Genomic DNA, 21,897 nt, shown 5'->3' on the forward strand with positions numbered 1-21,897 from the left:
AAAATCAACTTGATTCTCACTTAATGTGCTGTGTATACACACATTGAATGAAATACTTAAAGCTGCAATTCAAGCAATATCCTGCATGTGTGTTTTTTTTAAAATAAAATCAGTTCTGTAGTAAAAAAAAACAACAACTTTGAAAGACCAATTTTCTTGTATTCTATTTTTAAAAGCATGCTTGTTGCTATAGCAACCATTTACAGTTCCCATATTTAAAGATGTCGCCAAACTTTGCCGATCAATAGACGGAGAGTTCTTTAGCCAAGTAGAGATTGCCCACATGAAACTATTGAAGTAAAAAAAAAACTAAACAAAAAAACCTCGGGAACTTGAATTGCAGCTTTACGATGTACCTCATGTCAATCGCAAAAAAATCTATATTGTGTGGTGATACCCAGCTGTAATATGCACATCTGTATAAACCAAAAATGATCAGACACTTGTGACTGCACTTTGCAGACAATATTTTAGGTATAATCACCAATGTCTAGGTGTTATCTGGCTGAGGCTCAGTGATAATAGGGTTGAGATGCACTGCAGTAAGTCAGGATCATGGATTGCATCCCCAATAAAGCAGCAGTATATATTTTTTTATATATGGCAATTGCTACCAAACTTTTAACTGGGCCCCAAAATTATTTGTTTTGTCTTTGGGGCCCCTTTTGTGCAGAAGGGAAGATGAACAAGGCTTGGGTCCCTAAAAAACAACATCATGTAACAGAATAAGGATTCAGGCAAATATAATTAGTAATGCAGACAACCGTTAGATTGTGCAAACATTACTGACAGCGTCATTTCCTATCGAGTTTCTCCACTTGTACCAGGAAAAGGAAACAAGCGGAGAATGAAGTTAAAGTACCCTGAAACCCCAAATTCAAAGCTTATTTTTTTTCCAATTATTTTACTTTATTATTGATCAATAGATTTTCTTAATAAATTGAACACACCGGAAAAAAACTAAATTAAAAATTCGGAAAACAGGAGTGCCTAAAAGTTTCTCTACCAGGAACACAATATTTTCTATTCATTTCTTGCAGTCCTTTATCCCGTTTTATGTATATTTGTCAGTCCTTTTTCTTTGCCCCTTTCTGCATCGCTCCATGCAAGTACTCTGGGTCTCTCAGTTTGGGAAACACTGTTCTATTGTCAGCATTGTAAGGAAGGAAAAGATTCTCTCAGGCAAGACATTCACTTACCCCATCCAATCGTTAAGCAACAGTTTAGCGGCGCACTCTGCATCAGCTAATCCTCCCTTTTTCAGCATCCCTCTTTTATGAGCAAGTAAAGTTAAAAACTCCAAGGAATTTCTGAAGTCTGCAATATTGTACTGTAACATGATCTGTAACAAGAGCACAAGACCGAGTTCTGCCATAGGAATGAAATGGTGCACAAGTACCAGAGAAGGAACAAGGGCGGAAAATAACAGTAACATTACTGGGAAAGGGATCAAAGGCAAGAAACAGAAGTTTTCATAAGTATGTCTGGCAAACATTTTATTGTCACTGTTTTAAAACATTTATTTCCACTGTTAAAGAAGGTGGGGTGGGGGAGAGAAAAGCTAGTGAGCGAAACAAACTACCTATAAGTCGGTGGCAAAGTTACCAAACAGTCAATGTCCTCTTTGCTTTCTATGGAAATACTGTGTAGAGCTCCCTGGTCCAGGCACACAGGAATAAACAACGTAAATAAAACCAGAAGAGTTGGATCCAACAGTCCCTTCTGCATCAGACAAACGTCGGGTCTAGATCTCACTCTGGTAACAAGACTGCTATGAAATTAGATGAACTGCAGACCGACTGCTTCTTCTAGCAGCTAAACGGTTAACACGCTAGTTTTGTCAGCTGTCTAATTTTTAGGAGGCGCGTGATCTAGCAGAGAAAATCTAGCGTCTAAAATTCTATAAAAATTATTACCTGCTGCTTATTGCTGTGTTTCAAAATGATATTCGCTGCATTTAATATGTCGTCATCTTCACTTTCAGATGTACGTCTCAATGCGACAGCAATAGTCGGGTTATTGGGAGAGACTATTAGACCAGGACCGTCAAACATTTTGATTTGCTTGTCAATATTCACTTCTTGCAATTTCCTAAGGATTTGAGAGAACTGATTTATGCAAAAACTCAGCAATGCCAAACATGCAAAGCAATAATGGGTTAATATACATGAAGATCAGAGTTGGATTGAACGGACCCTCCATGGTAATGTCAGTTCCAAGGCGTCATCATGCTTCATGTAAAACAGAACAGGGCTTGTGTTAACATTAAGTCAAAATAGAAATAACTCCCTTCCAATTAAGTTAAATCGCAAGCTCGAAAAAGGTACAAGTTTTGTAGACCAAGCCTGGAATACAAATGTGAATTTGCTCTGCTAACTAGTGTCACAACTAGCTTTGCTTTTTTGTACACGTCTGAGAATTATATGAAGTTTGCTCTTACTTTGTCGTGCCTCTTAATGCCCCAACATTACAGATGCGAATTTGTTTCAGGCTGTTGATTAAGCTGCTCTTCCCCACATTTGGAAATCCTAGAGACAAAAGTGGAGTTGTTAAGAAACCACTTTCAATGGGTTCAAAATGTAGAGTTAAAAAGAACAAGGACAGAAGAGTTACTTAAAGGAAGGAGTCGGCGGCTCCCTATTCCAAACCGGCAGTGCCTTTTACCTGGCCATTTATTGTTGCAAACAATCAAGAAAAAACAGATTTACCAAGTACAGTGAACCTCGCTATAACACGGTGCTCGGGGTCCACATAATGACCGCGTTATAACCAGGATCGCAAAATGGCCTCCACGCGAGGACTTACCCGGTATCCGCAGCATCAGGCTGGTCCACGGCACACATTTCAAAGGTTTTTTTTATTATAACATTTAACGCTTTATTGCTAACGGACATACATACATCTCCCCCCTACACTAATAATTTTACCATACCATGCAGGAAGTGAACCAATCACCCTTCATAAACTAGTAGTGATTCTGTAGCTGCTACACCATAGGATTGGTGTGATGTCATTGACTATGAACAAACCTAACTTCTACTGCACAGTACTGCCTTTCAGTACTGTGCAGTAGAAGTTACGTTTGTTCAATGAGTCAATGACATCACACCAATCCTATGGTGTAGCAGCTACAGAATCACTACCAGTGTATGATGGTCATGGGATTGATTCCTGCATGGTATGGTAACATTATTAGTGTAGGGGGAAGGGGGGGGTGTAAGTATGTATGTCCGTTATCAATAAAGCATTGAATGTTCTAATAAAAATGTAAAAAAAAAACCTTGGAGGTGTTTTAAATTGGAAGCCACGCTCAGACCGCATTATAAGCGATTCGCGTTGTAGCGGATCGCGCTATAACAGGGTTGAGCTGTATGTAATCTTTATAATATGATCACCATGAGGAGTAAAATACACAGGATGCAGCTACTTCTATAGGAACTTCTGATTATAAAAGGGCCTGGTTCTAAGTAAGTCCCCTCTTACCCTCCCTTGCACTCTTTGAATAAGTGGTATTGTCGAGTGTACCATTGTCTTGGTATACGCCAATATTCCCAAGGAATCTTGTGCAAAAATGATAGTCTGAATAATATAGTGATAATATTTTGCTATTTGGCCAACAGGTATGGGTTACATCTTTAAACATTGTTTAGAAATGAGGGACTATCAGCTCCGTATAATGGGAGGTTTAGTGGTTTGTAAACTCATACAAAGGCAAGAGGAAACCAGGAAGTTCAGTTCCATTTTAATGAGATCAGAGTTGGAGCGGAACGTCTTTAGCAGCAAATCAGACTGTTTGAAATCTTCTCTTGGCTCACCTTATCAGAAAGGTTCTAGTGTAGGGGCGTGCAAATTTTTTTTGGTGCCCCCCCCCCCCCCTCGGATGTTGCGACCCCCTCCCCCCTTACCTCACCCGGCATCAATTGACAGCGGGTCGTGTGACGTCACGTGACCCGCGGCGTTGCCATCGTCACGTGTCCTGAACGAACCGCAGCAAGTAGGAGGTTGCAGAGGCCTCGCGCTGTTCCCCAGCATTTACTTTAAATGCCTTGGGGAAGAGCGCGGGAAGTCTGCAACCGCCCGTGCCCCGCTCTCCCGCCCCCAAAAAAAATCTCAGGCCCCCCAGTTTGTGCACCGCTGTTCTAGTGCATACACTGCTTTGTCCAAAATAGGTCTATATACAGATACCTGTGATGTTTTCTATAACTTGTGGTTATAGCCTCATGTGCATGGATAAATAAAATCATCTTTCTTACCTATTAATCCAACTTTAATGACTTCGTTTTGTGAGGGACAAAGGCTATGAAGAATCTTCAGCAAAGCATCTGCTCCGAGGCAGAGCGTACCTCTGGTCACATCAATACAACCAGGTTTAACCTTCGCTTTCGTCTCTTGCTTTGGAGTAGAAAAATGGGGGAAAAAAAATGTTTTAATTAAAAATGGTTAAACATCTTAAAAAACGGCGTGGTCTCTGAAACTAACTCTTGGGTCTATAACGAACATAGTACATCCAATTTGCATCTTGCCTTTTTTCCCCATGCACACGGTAGCACACATTTTAAAGACTGGAGATTATCAGATGTAGATATCGGAGTTGGATTTTGTGCTCTTCATACACTAGTTATGTATGCTTTCATTCTGTTTCAACTCAAACTTTATGAACACCATCAGCACTCACATTTCCAGCACTCATTTTACAGAACTAAAAACACTTCTAGGTCTCACTTTGTTTCCTGGTAGGACGGGCCTATGCCCTTTTACTTTTAATTAGTTTGTCAACAAAAAGTCAAAATTCCCATGATTCGAGAAATGAACACTGCAATCTTATGTCATTTGCAATTCAAGAATATACACAATCTGCAATGTATCTACTCTTGATCATAGGTCATCGGAATTGTGCTGCCCAAGTCAAAGCTTCTGGCATTATAAAAATACCAAACAAGGGCAACGTGTATGTAGATTTCTATTTATATAGCACAATGTACTCAGCGCTTCACAAAACAGACGATACACTACAGTGAGCTACAATTATTGCAAACAGAACCAGACAATAGATCATCCCAGCACCAGAGCTTACAGCCCAACTTTAAGTATAAATGAGCTTGTACTTCCATCACGGCACAGAGATTCCATTATATCCCGTAGGGTTCTATACTTCCATCACGGCACAGAGATTCCATTATATCCCGTAGGGTTCTATACTTCCATCACAGCACAGAGATTCCATTATATCCCGTAGGGTTCTATACTTCCATCACAGCACAGAGATTCCATTATATCCCGTAGGGTTCTATACTTCCATCACAGCACAGAGATTCCATTATATCCCGTAGGGATCTATACTTCCATCACAGCACAGAGATTCCATTATATCCCGTAGGGTTCTATACTTCAATCACGGCACAGAGATTCCATTATATCCCGTAGGGTTCTATACTTCCATCACAGCACAGAGATTCCATTATATCCCGTAGGGTTCTATACTTCCATCACGGCACAGAGATTCCATTATATCCCGTAGGGTTCTATACTTCCATCACGGCACAGAGATTCCATTATATCCCGTAGGGTTCTATACTTCCATCACAGCACAGAGATTCCATTATATCCCGTAGGGATCTATACTTCCATCACAGCACAGAGATTCCATTATATCCCGTAGGGTTCTATCAAAATACTGGCAAAAAGGTTTCAAAATCGGCCTGTAGGTGTGAGAGAATGTACACTACAGAAGTGCACGGTGAGAGAATGTACACTACAGAAGTGCACGGTGAGAGAATGTACACTACAGAAGTGCACGGTGAGAGAATGTACTCTACAGAAGTGCACGGTGAGAGAATGTACACTACAGAAGTGCACGGTGAGAGAATGTACACTACAGAAGTGCACGGTGAGAGAATGTACACTACAGAAGTGCACGGTGAGAGAATGTACACTACAGAAGTGCACGGTGAGAGAATGTACACTACAGAAGTGCACGGTGAGAGAATGTACACTACAGAAGTGCACGGTGAGAGAATGTACACTACAGAAGTGCACGGTGAGAGAATGTACACTACAGAAGTGCACGGTGAGAGAATGTACACTACAGAAGTGCACGGTGAGAGAATGTACACTACAGAAGTGCACGGTGAGAGAATGTACACTACAGAAGTGCACGGTGAAAGGCTCCAGCAACCCCAGCTGGATTGTACAGTCTCTGAGATCACAAAACCACCAATACATTATGGGATTTGGAGCACTAAGCAAGTGGGAAAAACACCGGTAATTGCATGTGTTCACAAGTAAAATCACCGGTAATTGCATGTGTTCACAAGTAAAATCACCGGTAATTGCATGTGTTCACAAGTAAAATCACCGGTAATTGCATGTGTTCACAAGTAAAATCACCGGTAATTGCATGTGTTCACAAGTAAAATCACCGGTAATTGCATGTGTTCACAAGTAAAATCACCGGTAATTGCATGTGTTCACAAGTAAAATCACCGGTAATTGCATGTGTTCACAAGTAAAATGACCTCACATTGATATTAAATTAAAGTATACAGAACCTCAGGATTCATCTACAAAAGGACTCTCCACCCCCCCAAATACCTTTCTTGCAGGTTACCCATTAAAGATATATTAACAGCAACCCATCTGACAAACGCTTCAATATTTACCAGGTTTTTTTCCTGTACTTGCGTCGAGCATTTAAAAGCTATAGTTGGAAGCTCTTTCTTCAAGTTCTGCAGCCATTTCTCCAAGTTTTCCTTGGGCACCAGATCTAAGATGTAAGGCACACACTGTAACCACACGTGCACTTTGGTGTTGTATAAAAATGAAGATACAGATAGTGTTTGAAGTGTACTCTTAACTCTATATAAAAAAGTGGTTTCAAATAAACCACAGTTTAACAAATATATCATTATTAAATTAAATGGGGTCTTAAGATCTTTCCATCCTTGTTTAGCAAAAGCCATCTTGCTTGTAATTAGACGGCACTACTGCTTTCTTTTCAGTTCAGCCTCTGTAGTGTTACAGCATGTAGACACCTCGATAAAGACATCACCAATGCCAGGGCTTTGCTTATTTTCTCAAACATTTTAGAGGACCGGACTCTTAATAGAATACTAGACAAAGGGAGGAGTTTGATCAGACAGTCTTCATGGTTACTTCAGCCTGCCTGACATATCCTCACATCTCCCCATCGAGGTAACAAATGCCAATACTTAAAAAAACAACAAAATAAAAACCCACAAGTAATGTCCATAAAAAAAAAACAAAAAAAAAATAACATCACTATAAAGGGTCGACACGTTTGATGTTGCTAAAAACAAGCTTTCCTTTTATTTGGGGCCGCAGAATGCAATCAGCACACTTTGTAATTAACTTACCTCTCTGCGAGGTGCACTAGTGTGAACAGACGTATTATTCAGCAGGGCAGATTTTATTTCATGGTTGGTAATGTACATAGAAACATTTGGCAGATCTGCTTCCCTATTGACTCGCTAAATTACAAATAAAAAAAATAAGACTAGCCACTACAGAACGCTTTTGGATCTAGAAAGAGCCACACAACTGTCATCTATGGCCTAATGACCCTTCCAAAACATGTGCCTATCACTTACCGATTTTATTGAGAACAAGTAGCAGTTTTTTGTTTGGAAATTGGAGAACGGCTTGTTCTGCTTGCACACAGCGGCTGCCTAGAGGGTCTCTGGCATCCAAAACTTCCATGACAACATCAGAAGCCTCAATCACCTAAAGGAGGATACATTACATAGGCAGGGTCCATAATGCACCCTAAATAGCCACACTGCAGGAAGGGCCCGCACTGATGGACCACACACTGTGCAAATATGTAGAGCGCATTTGTAGTAATTCTGCTGCAGCTTTATTTACATTTTTGCTAACCCCTCTGACACTGTTGATCACGTTATCTTGCTAAACAAACTCCAGTGCTCTGGAATAGGGAAGCATGCTTTAAACTGGTTTAATTCCTACCCATCATGTAGATCCTAAGGCTTTGGTCCCGCTGCGTCCGGCGGCGCGCGAAGCCGCGTGCGCCACCAGCCCTTTACCTGCAACCTGTTGGTCCCCGCTGCCTCCTCCCTCCGTGGCTCACTACGTGCTGTGACGCGTCAGCCGGCCAGTGCTACCAGGTGGTGGTGTTCTGAAGCGTTGACGCGTCACGTGGTGCGCGTGTGAGCCAATGAGGAGGTAAGGAGGGGAGCAGGGAAGGAGCTACGGGAGGGAGGCGGCCTGTTGAGCTGTGTGTGTGTCATGGCTTTTATTTATTTATTTTAACTTTTGGCCGGCCCGGTTCCATTCGGGAGGAGGGAATGCTGAATGCTGAGCTCCGTGTGTTTTTTAGTTTGGCCGGCGTCAATCAGAGGGGCACGTGACCGAGCAGGAACTAGTCTGGGTGCGTGTGTTTCACTCTCCACTCTGCAGACCCACTTCCTATGCCAACACCCTGTGTTAATGCCTGGCTTATTTGGGAGGGAAAGTGTTTGTGCAAAGATTTCTGGTATGAGGCATATATGGTACGAGTCTCAGGGAGGAAAACAAACATATGTTAGTTTGGCCGGTGTCTGTCGTGGCCCCGCCCCCGACCAGTTTTGGCCACGCCCCCGCACAAATGCTTTCTGTGGACCACAGATAGCATGAAGTGCCTCTCAACGCGCCGCCTGTTTGCAGTGCGGGTGCGCTGTCCGAGGCAGCGGGGCCTTAGCCTAGCGTGTCTCTCGGCTACCAACTCCAACCCCTTGGATATAACCTGTGGTGTCCCGCAAGCCTCTGTTCTGGGGCCCCTACTCTTCTCAGTGTTCATTAATGATCTTCCTACAGCTGTAAAGGAGCTTCAATACGCATGTATGCAAGTGACAATCTTATATGCGCACAGCCCTAGCCTGTCTGACCGTGGACATGTACTTCAATCTGACCGAGACTTGAAAATTTGATTTCACAAAACAGTTTTTAAACACTGACAAGACTAACAATGGTATTTGGGACCAAGTCTAAATTTCTAAAGGTCCCTTTGAATGAGCTCCAGATCAGAACCAAATTTAATACTATCTTTGCCCCTGTTACTAGTTTCAAATATTTGGGCATATGGTTTGACTCCAATTTAACATTTGGGTTGCACATTGATAACCGGATATACAAAACCTATGTCAAACTAGATGTACTATACAGAAACAAATCCTCCCTAAAGCTGCGCTTATAGTGCCGGCGACGCGACAGCGCGGCAAAACAAATGCATTGTCGCCGTCAAGGGCGCTTATAGAGCACGCGACGGAGCGACAGTGCTACAGTGCTACCAGAAATCTGGAAGTCACTGATATTTGATTTTTTTCGGCAACGGTCTCCCCTTGCAGCCAATCGGGAGCTTCTCCGTGCCCCTGCCCTCCCCTTTTATGACATCCAGCGACGTCGCCTAAACGTCAAAATACAACTCGTCGCAATAGCGACGGGTGACGTCATCGGTCGCGTCGCTGTCTGTATAAGCGCAGCCTAAGTCTGCTGGTCAGAAAGCGCATTGCACAGCAGATGCCGATGCCAATTATAGACTATGGAGACATAGTATATGGCACGGCAACCCAAATGCAACTTGGCAAACTTGACACCCTCTACAACTCACTATGTCGCTTTGTCCTCCAATGCAACTACAACACACATCACTTGAGTCTACGCGCATTGTTCATCTTTCCTTCAAAGACTTCTTGGGCAAGCTACCTGCCTATCTGAACAAGCTCCTCACCCCTACCACATGCAGCACTTATCCTCTGAGATCTGACTCCAAGACTGCTCATGGTCCCAAGGTTCAACAAAGTATCCGGCCGCTCCTCCTCTTACCGTGCACCCCAAAACTGGAACAACCTACCGGAGACTCTCACAGCCACCACCAGTCTAAGTTCTTTCAAAACTAAAGCGGTCTCACATTTTAATCTGGTCTAAAGATATATCTTTAACTGTGCATGCAATGTCTTGTATATAATGTATAACCCTTCTCACTTAATGCAACTATGTATTTGTAACCATGCATGGCATCATAACTCTGCCCAGGACATACTTGAAAACGAGAGGTAACTCAATGTATTACTTCCTGGTAAAACATTTTATAAATAAAACGCAAGGATTACGATTTTCAAAAATAAATAACGTGCACAGAAACCCCTATTGACTGCACAGGTAGTGCGATAGTGCCCACATTAATTCATTCAAAGTTACAATTTTGCAAACAAACTGTGTGTAGTATTGTAAATATTTTTTTTTCGTTAATTTTATACCCCCCCAGCACCCACCTTATTCACTTCGCAACACAATGATTTCCTCGAGTTATCACATGGCTTTTTTTTCGATTTCGACTTGTCTTTAGTATTTTTTTCCTAGGGATGGGAACAAGGGGACAGGTTTAAATAGAAACAGAGCAACACATTTTTACACGTACCAATACCAAGCAAGAGGAAACTTACCAACCAATTTGTTGCATCAAGTTCTCTATGGCAGCCAAATACTGTGATAGGACAAGCACTTGTGAGCACTATGAGCAGGCGTTACCCACCTCGGGCCAGGTCTCCAGTGACTGCTGTGGCGCGCACTCCCGGTCTTCTACGGGGCAGGCCCCAGTAGGCGTGAGCGCACAAGCCGCGATGCGCGACCGCCTTGGACAAGACACGAGATTTTTGTCTTTTGGAGCGGCGGCCGAGCATTGGCCATGTCATGGTGGCGGTTCAGCCAATGAGGGCGAATCAGCCGCGTGACGTCATGGCCGCCCCCCCCGGTCGGATCTCCTGCTCTCCACTACAAGCACAGCCACAGACCACAGGCCGCGGCTGAAACGGGTGCACATGCCACCAGACGCTCCGGCACGCATGCAGCCGCAGCTTAAGTAATTTCTGTCAGCGCTCTCGAAGGAAGCACAAGACATGAATATATCAAATATAAGACTAACGGGGAGGGACGAGCGCCGCCAGAGCGGGACTGGAACAAATATCGGAAGGTAAATTTTCTCTTTTCTCCTACGTCCTCTATGGCAGCCAAATACTAATGGGATGTATCAGAGCCTTCACTAGGCTGCTGGGAGGGAGACACTTTTGGTAAGAACACAATCGCGATCCTGTAGGCATTCAGTTTATTGGAATTGATAAATTAACTATAAATTGGAGGGGTGGCAATAACATCAATGCCATCTCCAAGCTTGAGACCAAGTGGATCCATACCATGAAGACACTGGTTTCACTTGGTCTCAATACAGACATAGATCTTGGTGCATTTATGCAGTAATTTTACATGTTAAATATTCCTGCTTAGATGCAGGAATTAAAATCTGTTTAGATCCCAGTAGTTGGAATGCCTACTAATCACTATACACAATTCTCTGCTTTACTTTATCTAATTTATATTATTGTATTTATTCTACTTTCTATATTCACTTTATAAGGAATGTTGTATAAAATATCTATATAAAAAAAATAACCCTATATGTTATTATAATTGTATATATGTCCATATCTCAACCATACCGAATCTATACACACATGAATTTTGGTTAGGATGTTTTATTTTATATTTTCATCAACCTTGCATCATTATTCCATATATGTAATTGTATTTGATTTAATATTAATCTTTTTATTATTTGTTAAAATTGTTTGTTTAGCTATATCATTTTTAACTATGAAATTTATGTGTTCGCCATGTATGTCTTTTATTCAGATAATGTTCTTGTGTATCCAGAAGGTATGTGGGCATTGGTTAGCCAATTAACCTATTGGGAACCAGTATAGCCTATAAAGCTACCAGCAAGATACACAACCACATTCCCCTGACAAAGTCTTTTCATTAAATCGAAACGCGTAGGGTGGAGGCTTAAAGAACATTTCTATAGCTTTCCCTACTCTCTGGATTACCAGTATCTTACACACACAGCAATTTTTGTGTTGATATCTCCTGCGTCCCCGTTTGACGGACTTTCACATCGTGACGTCATACTCGCGATCTCGCGAGACTGAGGGCTAGCAGGGAGAAATCTGCAGGCAGCTGTGGACAGACCTGTATCAGCGCGCGGAGACTCAGCGTTCCACGTGGAGCCAGGGCTGATCGCCAAACAGAGCAGCTGGAAGGAGAGGATTTTATGTATTCTACATGCCTGATTTATCTGCTACTTTGTAGTAGCTCTCTACTGTTGCGCAGTTTTAAAGAATACAAAGTACTTTCACCATATTCTGTCTCTTCATTTCATGGTCATTTACATTGTCCCTAGTCTATTTAATTTATGTATTAGCTGTATACCATTATCTTGCGCCTGTGTTTTTCTCTGTTTCATATATTGTACTATTGTGTATAGTTCCTACACTGTGGCAGCATTTAATGGTACATTTTCTTGTTTCATTGTGTTAGATTGCGCACTTAGTTTTTTTTATAGGATAGAGATAGATAGATAATTAAATGCTTTATTGCTAACGGACACACACCTCCCTGAAAGGCAGTACTGTGCAGTAGAAGTTAAGTTTTTGTTCAGAGTCAATGACATCACTCCAATCAAATGGTGTAGCAGCTAGAGAATCACTACCAGTGTATGAAGGGTGATGGGTTCGATTTGTGCATGGTATGGTAACATTATTAGTGTAGGGGGGAGGTGTGTGTATGTGTGGCTGTTAGCAATAAAGCATTGAATGTTATAATAATAAACATTGGAGAAGTGCGCCGTGCACGTGGACACAGGGAGAGAAGAGAGCTGCGGAGAGGAGAGAGCTGCAGATGATGCCGGGTAAGTCCTCGCACGGAGGCCATTTCGCGATCCTGGTTATAACGCAGTCTCATTATGTGGACCTGAGCACCGCGTTATAACGGGGTTCAGCTGTAATAATAATGATTTAAGACCATATAATTGCAAATTGTGCAATTTATAAATAAACCATTATATCACGCGAGTACATTCACAGGTCTCATACAACCCTGCTTTTCACCATCATTTCTAAGCATACAATACTTCTACTGCAGTCAGGATTCTGGTTAATGACATGCAAATGAGTACACTGTGTTGTCACCTTTTGCTTCGTGTCCATTTAACATGAACCCTTATAATCTTCTGCCTGCCATATTACACAGCTTTTCATCACAGCCTGGGTTAAAGAAGCGCAGAGCCAGTAACCTACTCACAGACAGCGGTTTCTACATTTTGGGTTTCATCAGTGTGAGGCTGATTATACTGGCCGCTAACTTTAACCCTTCCATACTGACATCTACAGAATGCTGTAGTAAAAACAAGCATCTGTGTTTGTGTACCACACGAGATAAGCAGACCCTGTAATACACGTAGCACACGAGATAAGCAGACCCTGTAATACACGTGCCACACGAGATAAGCAGACCCTGTAATACACGTAGCACGAGAGATAAGCAGACCCTGTAATACACGTAGCACACGAGATAAGCAGACCCTGTAATACACGTGCCACACGAGATAAGCAGGCCCTGTAATACACGTGCCACACGAGATAAGCAGGCCCTGTAATACACGTGCCACACGAGATAAGCAGGCCCTGTAATACACGTGCCACACGAGATAAGCAGACCCTGTAATACACGTGCCACACGAGATAAGCAGACCCTGTAATACACGTAGCACACGAGATAAGCAGACCCTGTAATACACGTAGCACACGAGATAAGCAGACCCTGTAATAAAGGTAGCTCACGAGATAAGCAGGCCCTGTAATAAACGTGCCACACGAGATAAGCAGACCCTGTAATACACGTGCCACACGAGATAAGCAGGCCCTGTAATACACGTAGCACACGAGATAAGCAGACCCTGTAATACACGTAGCACACGAGATAAGCAGACCCTGTAATACACGTAGCACACGAGATAAGCAGACCCTGTAATACACGTAGCACACGAGATAAGCAGGCTACCTTTTTCTGTGACTGCTTCTTTTCAGTCGTGTCTTTTTTTCGCTCTTCCAAATTCCTTTTCTTTGCCACTTCATTCTGTCGCTCCAGTTTTTGGGCTTTCTTCAGTTCCTCTCGCTAAAAGGAAAAAACTAAATGACTGGAAAAGTACACGTTTTCTCATTCTGCGCAACATCATTTTTCAGCAGAGAACATGAAACACACGTAAATAATATTAAAATTACCCTTTGCTTTCTCAGCTCTGCTTCCCGAAGGATATCTTCCTTGAAGGGAGCATCATTGGGGATGCTAATGTCCTTCTTCTGCTTTTTATAAACACGTTTTTTTGCTTCTTTTTTTACCTTTCGGTTGTGTTCTCTGACCTTACGGGAAAAAATAAGAACCCTAAATAAAAGCAGTTCCACTTGTCCTGTATGAAGATCTCACCTCTCTCTCTCTATCATCATCTACTTAAGCACCAATAACGTGCGCTTCATGTGCTCCTTCTAAATGCGTATTCAGAACTGTGCTATCTTAGCTCTGAAATGCCCAAAGCTCTAAGATTTTCCGTCTGAGTTTTTTTTCCTTTTTAATTCTTATTTGGGAAAATAGGACATTTGCCACACTTCTAAAGTCATATTTCTCATTGTAGCAATGAAGAAGTTGGCATTTTCAATTTGGTGGCCAGTATGTTTCATAAGGGAACCAGCTGGTTGCCAAGACAAACTCACTGCCAGAGGTCCCCATGGCACAGCTCAAATTCTATTGGACTATCCAACCCAAAATATGAAAAGTAAAACATAAAAATAAAAATGTGTTACTTTAATCATTGCCATGTTGACTGAGCCAGTCAGAATGTGAATAAACTTAAAATATATTTCCTTTCATTATCTGGCATACCTGGAATGAATGTGAGACATTTGTGAATTTGATTTCAAAGAAAAGTAGAACACACTTACAGTATTTAAATATTGGACGTGTAGTGTGGCAAGTTCAACAAGAATATGCCTTGTAGGAGCCGTTCACCCTAACAAACCTTTTCACCGGATTAAACCGCATGGTCAGCTCCGGGACCCTCGCTTGCAGAGATACTTAACCGGTGACGTTACGAGTATTACTTTCCGGTTTTTAAAGGGGGTTTAAATGGCTACACAATAGGAAGCAACAACCGATGTTGCAGCTTCATACTGGCTGAGATCTGGCAGCCATTTTGTTTCACACAGAAAAGAAAGAAAGCTCCCTAATGGCCGCAAAAGAGAACACCTATGCCTATATTAAAAGTTACTATTTATTAATAAATGATTAAAATATATTTATTGCAGCAAAACTAACGTGAACCAAAGTGAATAAAATAATTAAATTAAAAACGGAGAAGGTAAGCGCTACCACCTAGTGCGCTGGCTATATCGGAGAGGTCTGTTGCCTTTTCTCAGTTAGAGTGTTTCGGAGCCTTCAATGGGAAGCACAACACTCGGACTACTCTCTAATTGATATGGTTCCGAGTACAAGACACATACTTTGTGATCTTGAGATAGCTGTATATTGCTTACCATGACAGATCTATAGGTTCATTAACCTTTGAACCTGATGGTCTGGTACAATTGTGTGTGTATATCTACATATATTTGCATCAAGCTGGCTCAATTAAACACACCACATTATTTTTGAGCGCACACACTATATTTGGCTATACTCTCCATTCTCTAATTTAGGAGTAGTCCTCAAACGACACAGAATTGTATTGGAACTACTACCCCTGCTAGTATAATTATATAGCAGTGGGACATCCTGATTGACATAGTTGTTCCCAGCTTACACTGTCGGTTTGAATAAGAGCACACAGTTACCTTCTCCGTTTTTAATTTAATTATTTTATTCACTTTGGTTCACGTTGGTATTGCTGCAATAAATATATTTTAATCATTTATTAATCAATAGTAACTTTTCATATAGGCATAGGTGTTCTCTTGTGCGGCCATTAGGGAGCTTTCTTTCTTTTCTGTGTTCATCATTAACCCCATCCCTGCCAGCACCACCTCCGCACCCTTTATTGCAGTTTTTGTTCCGTTATCACATAGGTCACCATTTATTTGTTTTCCCTCCTTTAATATTGGTGTAGTGCAAGGTACACAATTTGACCTTTTAGGCCATTCTACCTAGCCATTTTGATTCCCCTGAAGGGATTTAAACCTGGTAAGAATCAGTAACTCGGGAAGCAAGACGGCACCGGAGGGGTGTTGGACTGAGGGGGACCCCCCAATTCCCACTCTAAAAATGGGGCAAAAACAGTAGGAGGAGCTGCCCGTCAATATTGACATGAGAGAATTAGATGTATTTTTAAAGAAACAGTCACAGTATGCGCATCTTAGGCTGCGCTTATACAGCCGGCGACCGATGACGTCACCCGTCGCTATTGTGACGAGTTATATTTGGAAATTTAGGCAACGTCGCTGGATGACGTCATAAAAAGGGAGGGCAGAGTCACGAAGAAGCCCCCAATTGGCCGCCTGGGGAGACAGTCGCTGAAAAAAAAAAATCAAATAACCGACTACCAGATTTCTGGTAGCACTGTCGCTCCGTTGCGTGCACTATAAGCGCACGCGATGGCGACAATGCATTTGTTTTGCTGCGACGGTGACAATGCATTTGTTTTGCCGCGACGTCGCGTCGCCGGTACTATAAGCGCAGCCTTACATTAAAAAAAAAAGCTTAATGTAGATCACTTTCCAATAGAAAATTGGTTTCCTCACAATTTCTTAGGTGTTCGTTATGAATATTCAGACAACTGAGGTGCATTGGACCCTACAGGTTTGTTAGCCAGCTTTTATACCAAGATAAAACAATTTACAAAATAAATGCGTGATTCGAAATACATACCTTTTTCTGGATCTTATAACGTTTGTGACATGTCAAACGCTTACTGGCTTTTTTGAGTTCTACAAGAGTAAAAACAGATATAACAATCAGGTGAACCACAGTAGTTAAGTGAAGAGAACTACTAGTCATACTGGGCGTTGGGAGCATACTTTCCTTGCAAGTAGAGCCATGTCTTACTCCTAGACCTTCAGCAAAAGAATTGACGAATCACCATCGAGTTCTTTATAGATTCACTAGACAATTTTGCACATATATGAACTCTGATCTTGTCCACTAAAACGATATCACAACCTGCAAACCCTTACAACTCTCTCCTCTTGATCTATATGCCCCGTCTCGGCTCCGGCACACCCGTACGTACCGCTAACCTACAGCTTAGGTTAAATTCGCAAACAATCTTCCTTTGCACTGGCTCCTCTGAACGCCTATGGTAGAAATTGCACAGGCTGATTTTCTGCACTACAAAATGTCTCGCCTGCTTTAACTCTGCTCTCCAAGGCAAACACTACTTTGCCTTACAAATCCAATCTGTCTTACCTGTATTTGACTCTCTCCTCCCACCAAGCCTTTGCTGATCATGTTAACTGCAAGGGGAATGGTATCCAGATTCCTTCTGTCTACTCCTTTTACAGATTTGGAATTTTCCAAGCGGTCTCTCTTCTCCCATCCCCTCACACCTTACCAGAACTCTTGCTCCAGTCTCAGTCCCCACTCTCGCCCATATCTTCAATTCCTCACTGTCATCTGGCATTTTCCCCTCTAAGCATGCAGTGAGTGGTCACCCAGATTCTCATTCTCCTGTATGATCAATTTTCTTAATTCCCATGCCCTCCTTGACCCTTTACAATCTGGCTTTCATACTTCTCATTTATTAGGACTGCTCACTAAGGTAAGTAGCCAATGATCTACAATAAGTAAAATCCCATTGTCATTTTTTCCCTATTTATCCTGCTCGATCTCTGCTTCCCAAGATATTGTCGATCACATCTTCATATTCTACTGCACATTTTCGGTACCTGTTACACAAACATATCTTCGTCTACTGTTGGTGTATCTCAGGGCTCTGTTCTGGGACCTCCTATTTGTGCTCTACACATTATCACTTGGTGACCTCATCAACGCTTTTGGCCTTAGGTATCATCTATGCAGATGATACGCAAATATATCTATCCACCCCGACCCTCACTCCTGCAATCCAGTTCCAGGTCTCTACTGGCCACCTTAAAAACTTAAGTCTAAAATGAAGCCCCTCATATTTCCCTCTAAACCTGGCCCAATAACCCCCCCACCCACCATCACAGCAAACGGTAGTACCATCTATCCTGTCATCAAAGCACGTTGCCTGGGAGTGATATTTGACTCCTCCTTTCCGCCTCCATTCATGGTATTGCTAAAATGTGTCGCTTCTTCCTCTGTAATATTGCACCACCCGTTCCTCTGTCAATCTACTGCTAAAACTACACTGCAAGCCCTTATCCTATGGGTTACTCAGCAGGGGAGCGCAATATTTTTCCCCAGTGCCCCCTGCCGGCTGTCCTCTCCACGCACCCCCTTCCCTTGCTCGTCCTTGCCCAGATGCTGGGAACCAAGGTGTCATGACGTCACATGACCCTGCAGCGTCATTTGACGTTGCGTCTCCAGATGCCGGCTGAACCACGGTAAGTAAGGTTTACAGAGGCCTTCGCCTCTTCCCTGGCACTTCATTTGAGTGCCTTTGGGAAGCGCGTGGGGCCTCTGTAAACCCCACGCCCCCTGCAGTTAATCTCGCGACCCCCAGTTTGTGCACCGCTGGGTTATTGTAACATATTGCCAACAGGCCTCTCTGCTTCACAACTTTCTCTTTTGCAATCTATCCAAAACTCTGCTGCTAGAATAATTGCACTCCCCCAAGTCTCTGGTCATCTCCTTCAGTCCCTCTTCTGGCTTCCCATCAAGTGCCGGATCACCTACAAAAGTTATCCTCCACTTTAAGGCTCTACGTTCATCACGTCAGTCCTACAGATCAGCTTTTATCTTGTTATATCCCTGCTCTCTACCCATAACTGTCCCCTTTCCACCTCCTTTAACCTATATTGCTTGCTCTTTCTTGCCGTAAACGGTTTTCCTTCACAGCCCCTCACTTGTGGAACTCACTCTCACTCAGTATACACGAAGAGTCTACTCTCCCCACCTTTGAGTCGGACCGTAGAGAGTGCAAGTGGCGCACACTCTTTTTTTTTACGTTGAATTAAAACAATCCACATGTAGATTATTGCGTAGCATATGCTCCTTTAAAGAGGCATGTCCACAAACGAATCTCTGGGATAGAACCAATCGAGTCGCCCCAAAAGTGTCTCCCTAAGAGGGACTGCCCAATATGCCATCACTGGCCCTGTCCACCAAGCCAGCATAGAACAGGTTAAAAGCATGAGAAGAGACACTTCTATGGCTGGTGCCATGGTGCCGCAGACTGTGCTGATCGATCAGACTGCCTCAGGGCAGTGATCGCGTCCATGTGGAACGCAAAAAAATCAGTTGAAACTGATTTCTTGGCGCAACAAGCCGGTCAAGTGAGTGGTTCGCCCAATGAGTGCGAAACAGCTCCGTGACGCCCCTTGGAACGCCCCGTCCACCATGGCCAGGGAAAACAAATGCTTACGTTCCCGCCTCCGCACGGATGAAGGCACCATGGCCCCAGCCTAACAGTCCATCACCCCCGCATCTGATTGAGGTAGTGTGTGTTGCTATGCTGCTTTATAGTACTACAGAACAGATTGAAGAATAAAAAATGTCTATTTGGTTCTTGAAGCAGGGGGTATCCAGAACTGAACCTCATTAATTTCAGCTCCAGCGCCCCCCTGCTACCAGAGGTACATACCGCCGTAGTGAGTGCCGGTAGACACTCCAGGGTTCACATTATGATTAATTTTCAAAACTCCTGGCCTTGCAAGCAGATAGGAAGCAGTTATGTCACCCGCCTATGGGCCCATGTGATCAGGGACTTTAAATCGCAGAGATATTGACACCCCATTCAGAGGTCTCTCTGGAAGCAGGTGGTCCCATGCTGAAATTAATGGGGTGCAGCTCAAGAGACCCTGTGCTTCAAATCATGGGAAATAAAAAATGTAAACCATGCTCGGATTGCTCCTTTACATATTTATAAAATACATGATAATAGCCTGGACTCATGGCTACTGTGCTACACACCCAGTCGCTCCCAACAACCATTGTGGTCAAGCACTGCCATCTATTGCACTTATTGCCTCACCTGCAAATCTCCCAACATGCCTGGGCTCCCAGGGCAGTGATTATTTCCTACTGTCGGATATTGTTTTCTGCACTTGTATTACAACTCCCTGGGTGCTATTTAAATAAAGATATCCATACCACACATCAGATGTTTTACAATGAATATTCACACTGTTAACGGGACGTTGCTGCCAAATGGGCCTGTCAATGCACTACTTGTCCCCGAGGCAGCAAGAGGTTGGTTAGCAATACATTATGAAAAGCAGCAAGGACTTGCACTGGGGACATGTCTGCCTAATCACACACAGAAATCGTAGTCTTCAATGCAACATAGAAATTGTTGGCAGAGAAGAGCCACCTGGCACCGCTAACCTGCCCATATCCCCACCCGTGGTAAATCCGGTTATATTTCATGTCTGGCTTTATGTCGCATTCAGCCTCATGTCTGTCACCAGCATTTCGGATTCCCTTACTGTACTGGGCTCTTGGGACGCGATTCCAGCGGGTTTTCCGTGAAGTAATTCCTCACATTTCCCTGCTACCCTCACGCTTCAAGGAAGGCGAACGAGGGACGGGGACGCTCTCCGGGAGCCACGCGGGCGCTCTCCGGGAGCCACGCGGACGCTCTCCGGGAACAGACACTGCCATGACCCCGCGTTTTACCGGACATACCCTGGTCCCTCGATGTGACGCGTATCTCACAGCCCATGTTTGTGGCACCTATGATATATATATAATATACCTCTATATATGCCACTTTCTATCCCTTGTGTAACACACAGAAGTAAATGCTGAAAATACAGCTATTGTTTTAATGGGAACTCACTCGGCCGCTTCATGGTCACGGATCTCACTCACACCACGTGGAGACGGAAAGTGCTCCAGCCGTCAAGCGCTTACAGTAAAACCTCCTCACTTCAGCAATATTTACGACACGTTCCGCGCTGCCGTGTGTTTATTTGCAGCGCCGAAAAGCAATCAGGGTGAGGGCGTGTACAGGTCGGGCACAGCACAAGGGGAACTCGCGATATTTTATAGTAGTCTATTTCATGAGCGAGAGTTTGACGAATCAGGGAAGCCCACAAACAAAATGGCCGCCAGGCGTCATCTCTATAATACCATAGCCCCGCCCACGCGCGCGTTCCCATCGGGACCGCCCCCGAGAGCGCGCGGCCGGGCGTGCGTCACTCGCGGCCTTGTTGATGCTGGTGCGCGGTTCATTCAGTTTCTCTCCAACGGCTCCAGCGGCCCGAGTATCCCGCAGCACTGGCGGCCCCCGTGTGGCAGAGGCAGCGCCTGTCCGGGTGGAAGCGGCGGTCGGTGAGTGAGTGAGTGAGTGGGCGGAGGAGATGATGTGGCCCTCGTTGCTTTGGGTACAGAGGCCGCTTGTTTCTTTTGTGTGGCAGCTCGTCGCATGGCCTCTCCTCCCCCATCTCCCCATTACCGGCGCGTCTCTCTCCCCGTTACCGGCGCGCCTCTCTCCCCGTTACCGGCGCGCCTCTCTCCCCGTTACCGGCGCGCCTCTCTCCCCGTTACCGGCGCGCCTCTCTCCCCGTTACCGGCGCGCCTCTCTCCCCGTTACCGGCGCGCCTCTCTCCCCGTTACCGGCGCGCCTCTCTCCCCGTTACCGGCGCGCCTCTCTCCCCGTTACCGGCCCGCCTCTCTCCCCGTTACCGGCGCGCCTCTCTCCCCTCAGGCGCAATGATCAGACATGAAACATTTTAACGTACGACACCGGTTTTATTATAACGTGTAAAGTATTACACATTTAACAGACAGAACACTTCTTTTCGGAGTGAGCTCCCTCAGGGTTTGTGATGAGTGAGTGTTACCATTGTCCCAGGGTGTGTATAATACTATTCTGGGAATAGAAATAAAGATTACAGTGTTTAGATGCTTTTTTTTTCTTTA

At 43.8% G+C, this 21,897-nt stretch overlaps 2 protein-coding genes and 2 non-coding genes across 22 annotated transcripts in view; 1 reads left to right on the plus strand and 3 right to left on the minus strand.

Moving 5' to 3' along the window:
- The window catches only part of GNL3 (G protein nucleolar 3), a 27,544-nt gene extending 6,584 nt beyond the window's left edge, over positions 1 to 20,960 (minus strand). The window contains exons 1-11 of the mRNA XM_075575029.1: positions 20,813 to 20,960; positions 16,759 to 16,817; positions 14,127 to 14,264; positions 13,906 to 14,019; positions 10,287 to 10,370; positions 7,608 to 7,740; positions 6,660 to 6,763; positions 4,254 to 4,392; positions 2,441 to 2,528; positions 1,917 to 2,091; positions 1,200 to 1,342 (exon numbers count right to left, since the gene is read on the minus strand). Of these exons, the coding sequence (XP_075431144.1) occupies positions 1,200 to 1,342; positions 1,917 to 2,091; positions 2,441 to 2,528; positions 4,254 to 4,392; positions 6,660 to 6,763; positions 7,608 to 7,740; positions 10,287 to 10,370; positions 13,906 to 14,019; positions 14,127 to 14,264; positions 16,759 to 16,817; positions 20,813 to 20,825 (1,190 nt within the window). The 5' untranslated portion in view covers positions 20,826 to 20,960. The remainder of the gene's footprint in view (positions 1 to 1,199; positions 1,343 to 1,916; positions 2,092 to 2,440; positions 2,529 to 4,253; positions 4,393 to 6,659; positions 6,764 to 7,607; positions 7,741 to 10,286; positions 10,371 to 13,905; positions 14,020 to 14,126; positions 14,265 to 16,758; positions 16,818 to 20,812) is intronic.
- LOC142468655 (small nucleolar RNA SNORD69) lies at positions 2,165 to 2,240 on the minus strand. Its single transcript, XR_012788813.1, has one exon. It is a non-coding gene; the product is annotated as a small nucleolar RNA SNORD69 (small nucleolar RNA).
- Positions 3,739 to 3,813, minus strand: LOC142468654 (small nucleolar RNA SNORD19). The gene has a single exon (XR_012788812.1). It is a non-coding gene; the product is annotated as a small nucleolar RNA SNORD19 (small nucleolar RNA).
- A 186-nt stretch (positions 20,961 to 21,146) lies between the features above and the next one.
- The window catches only part of PBRM1 (polybromo 1), a 101,348-nt gene continuing 100,597 nt past the window's right edge, over positions 21,147 to 21,897 (plus strand). For 12 of the 19 annotated variants that reach the window (XM_075575018.1, XM_075575013.1, XM_075575019.1 and 9 more), the window contains exon 1: positions 21,321 to 21,359. In XM_075575018.1, the coding sequence (XP_075431133.1) occupies positions 21,336 to 21,359 (24 nt within the window). In that variant the 5' untranslated portion in view covers positions 21,321 to 21,335. Of the gene's footprint in view, positions 21,360 to 21,897 lie in introns of all 19 variants that reach the window. The other 7 variants (XM_075575006.1, XM_075575012.1, XM_075575017.1 and 4 more) reach the window with 2 other exon arrangements.

Source organism: Ascaphus truei, chromosome 17 (genome assembly GCF_040206685.1).
Source record: "Ascaphus truei isolate aAscTru1 chromosome 17, aAscTru1.hap1, whole genome shotgun sequence".
NCBI classification, from domain to species: Eukaryota; Metazoa; Chordata; class Amphibia; order Anura; family Ascaphidae; genus Ascaphus; species Ascaphus truei.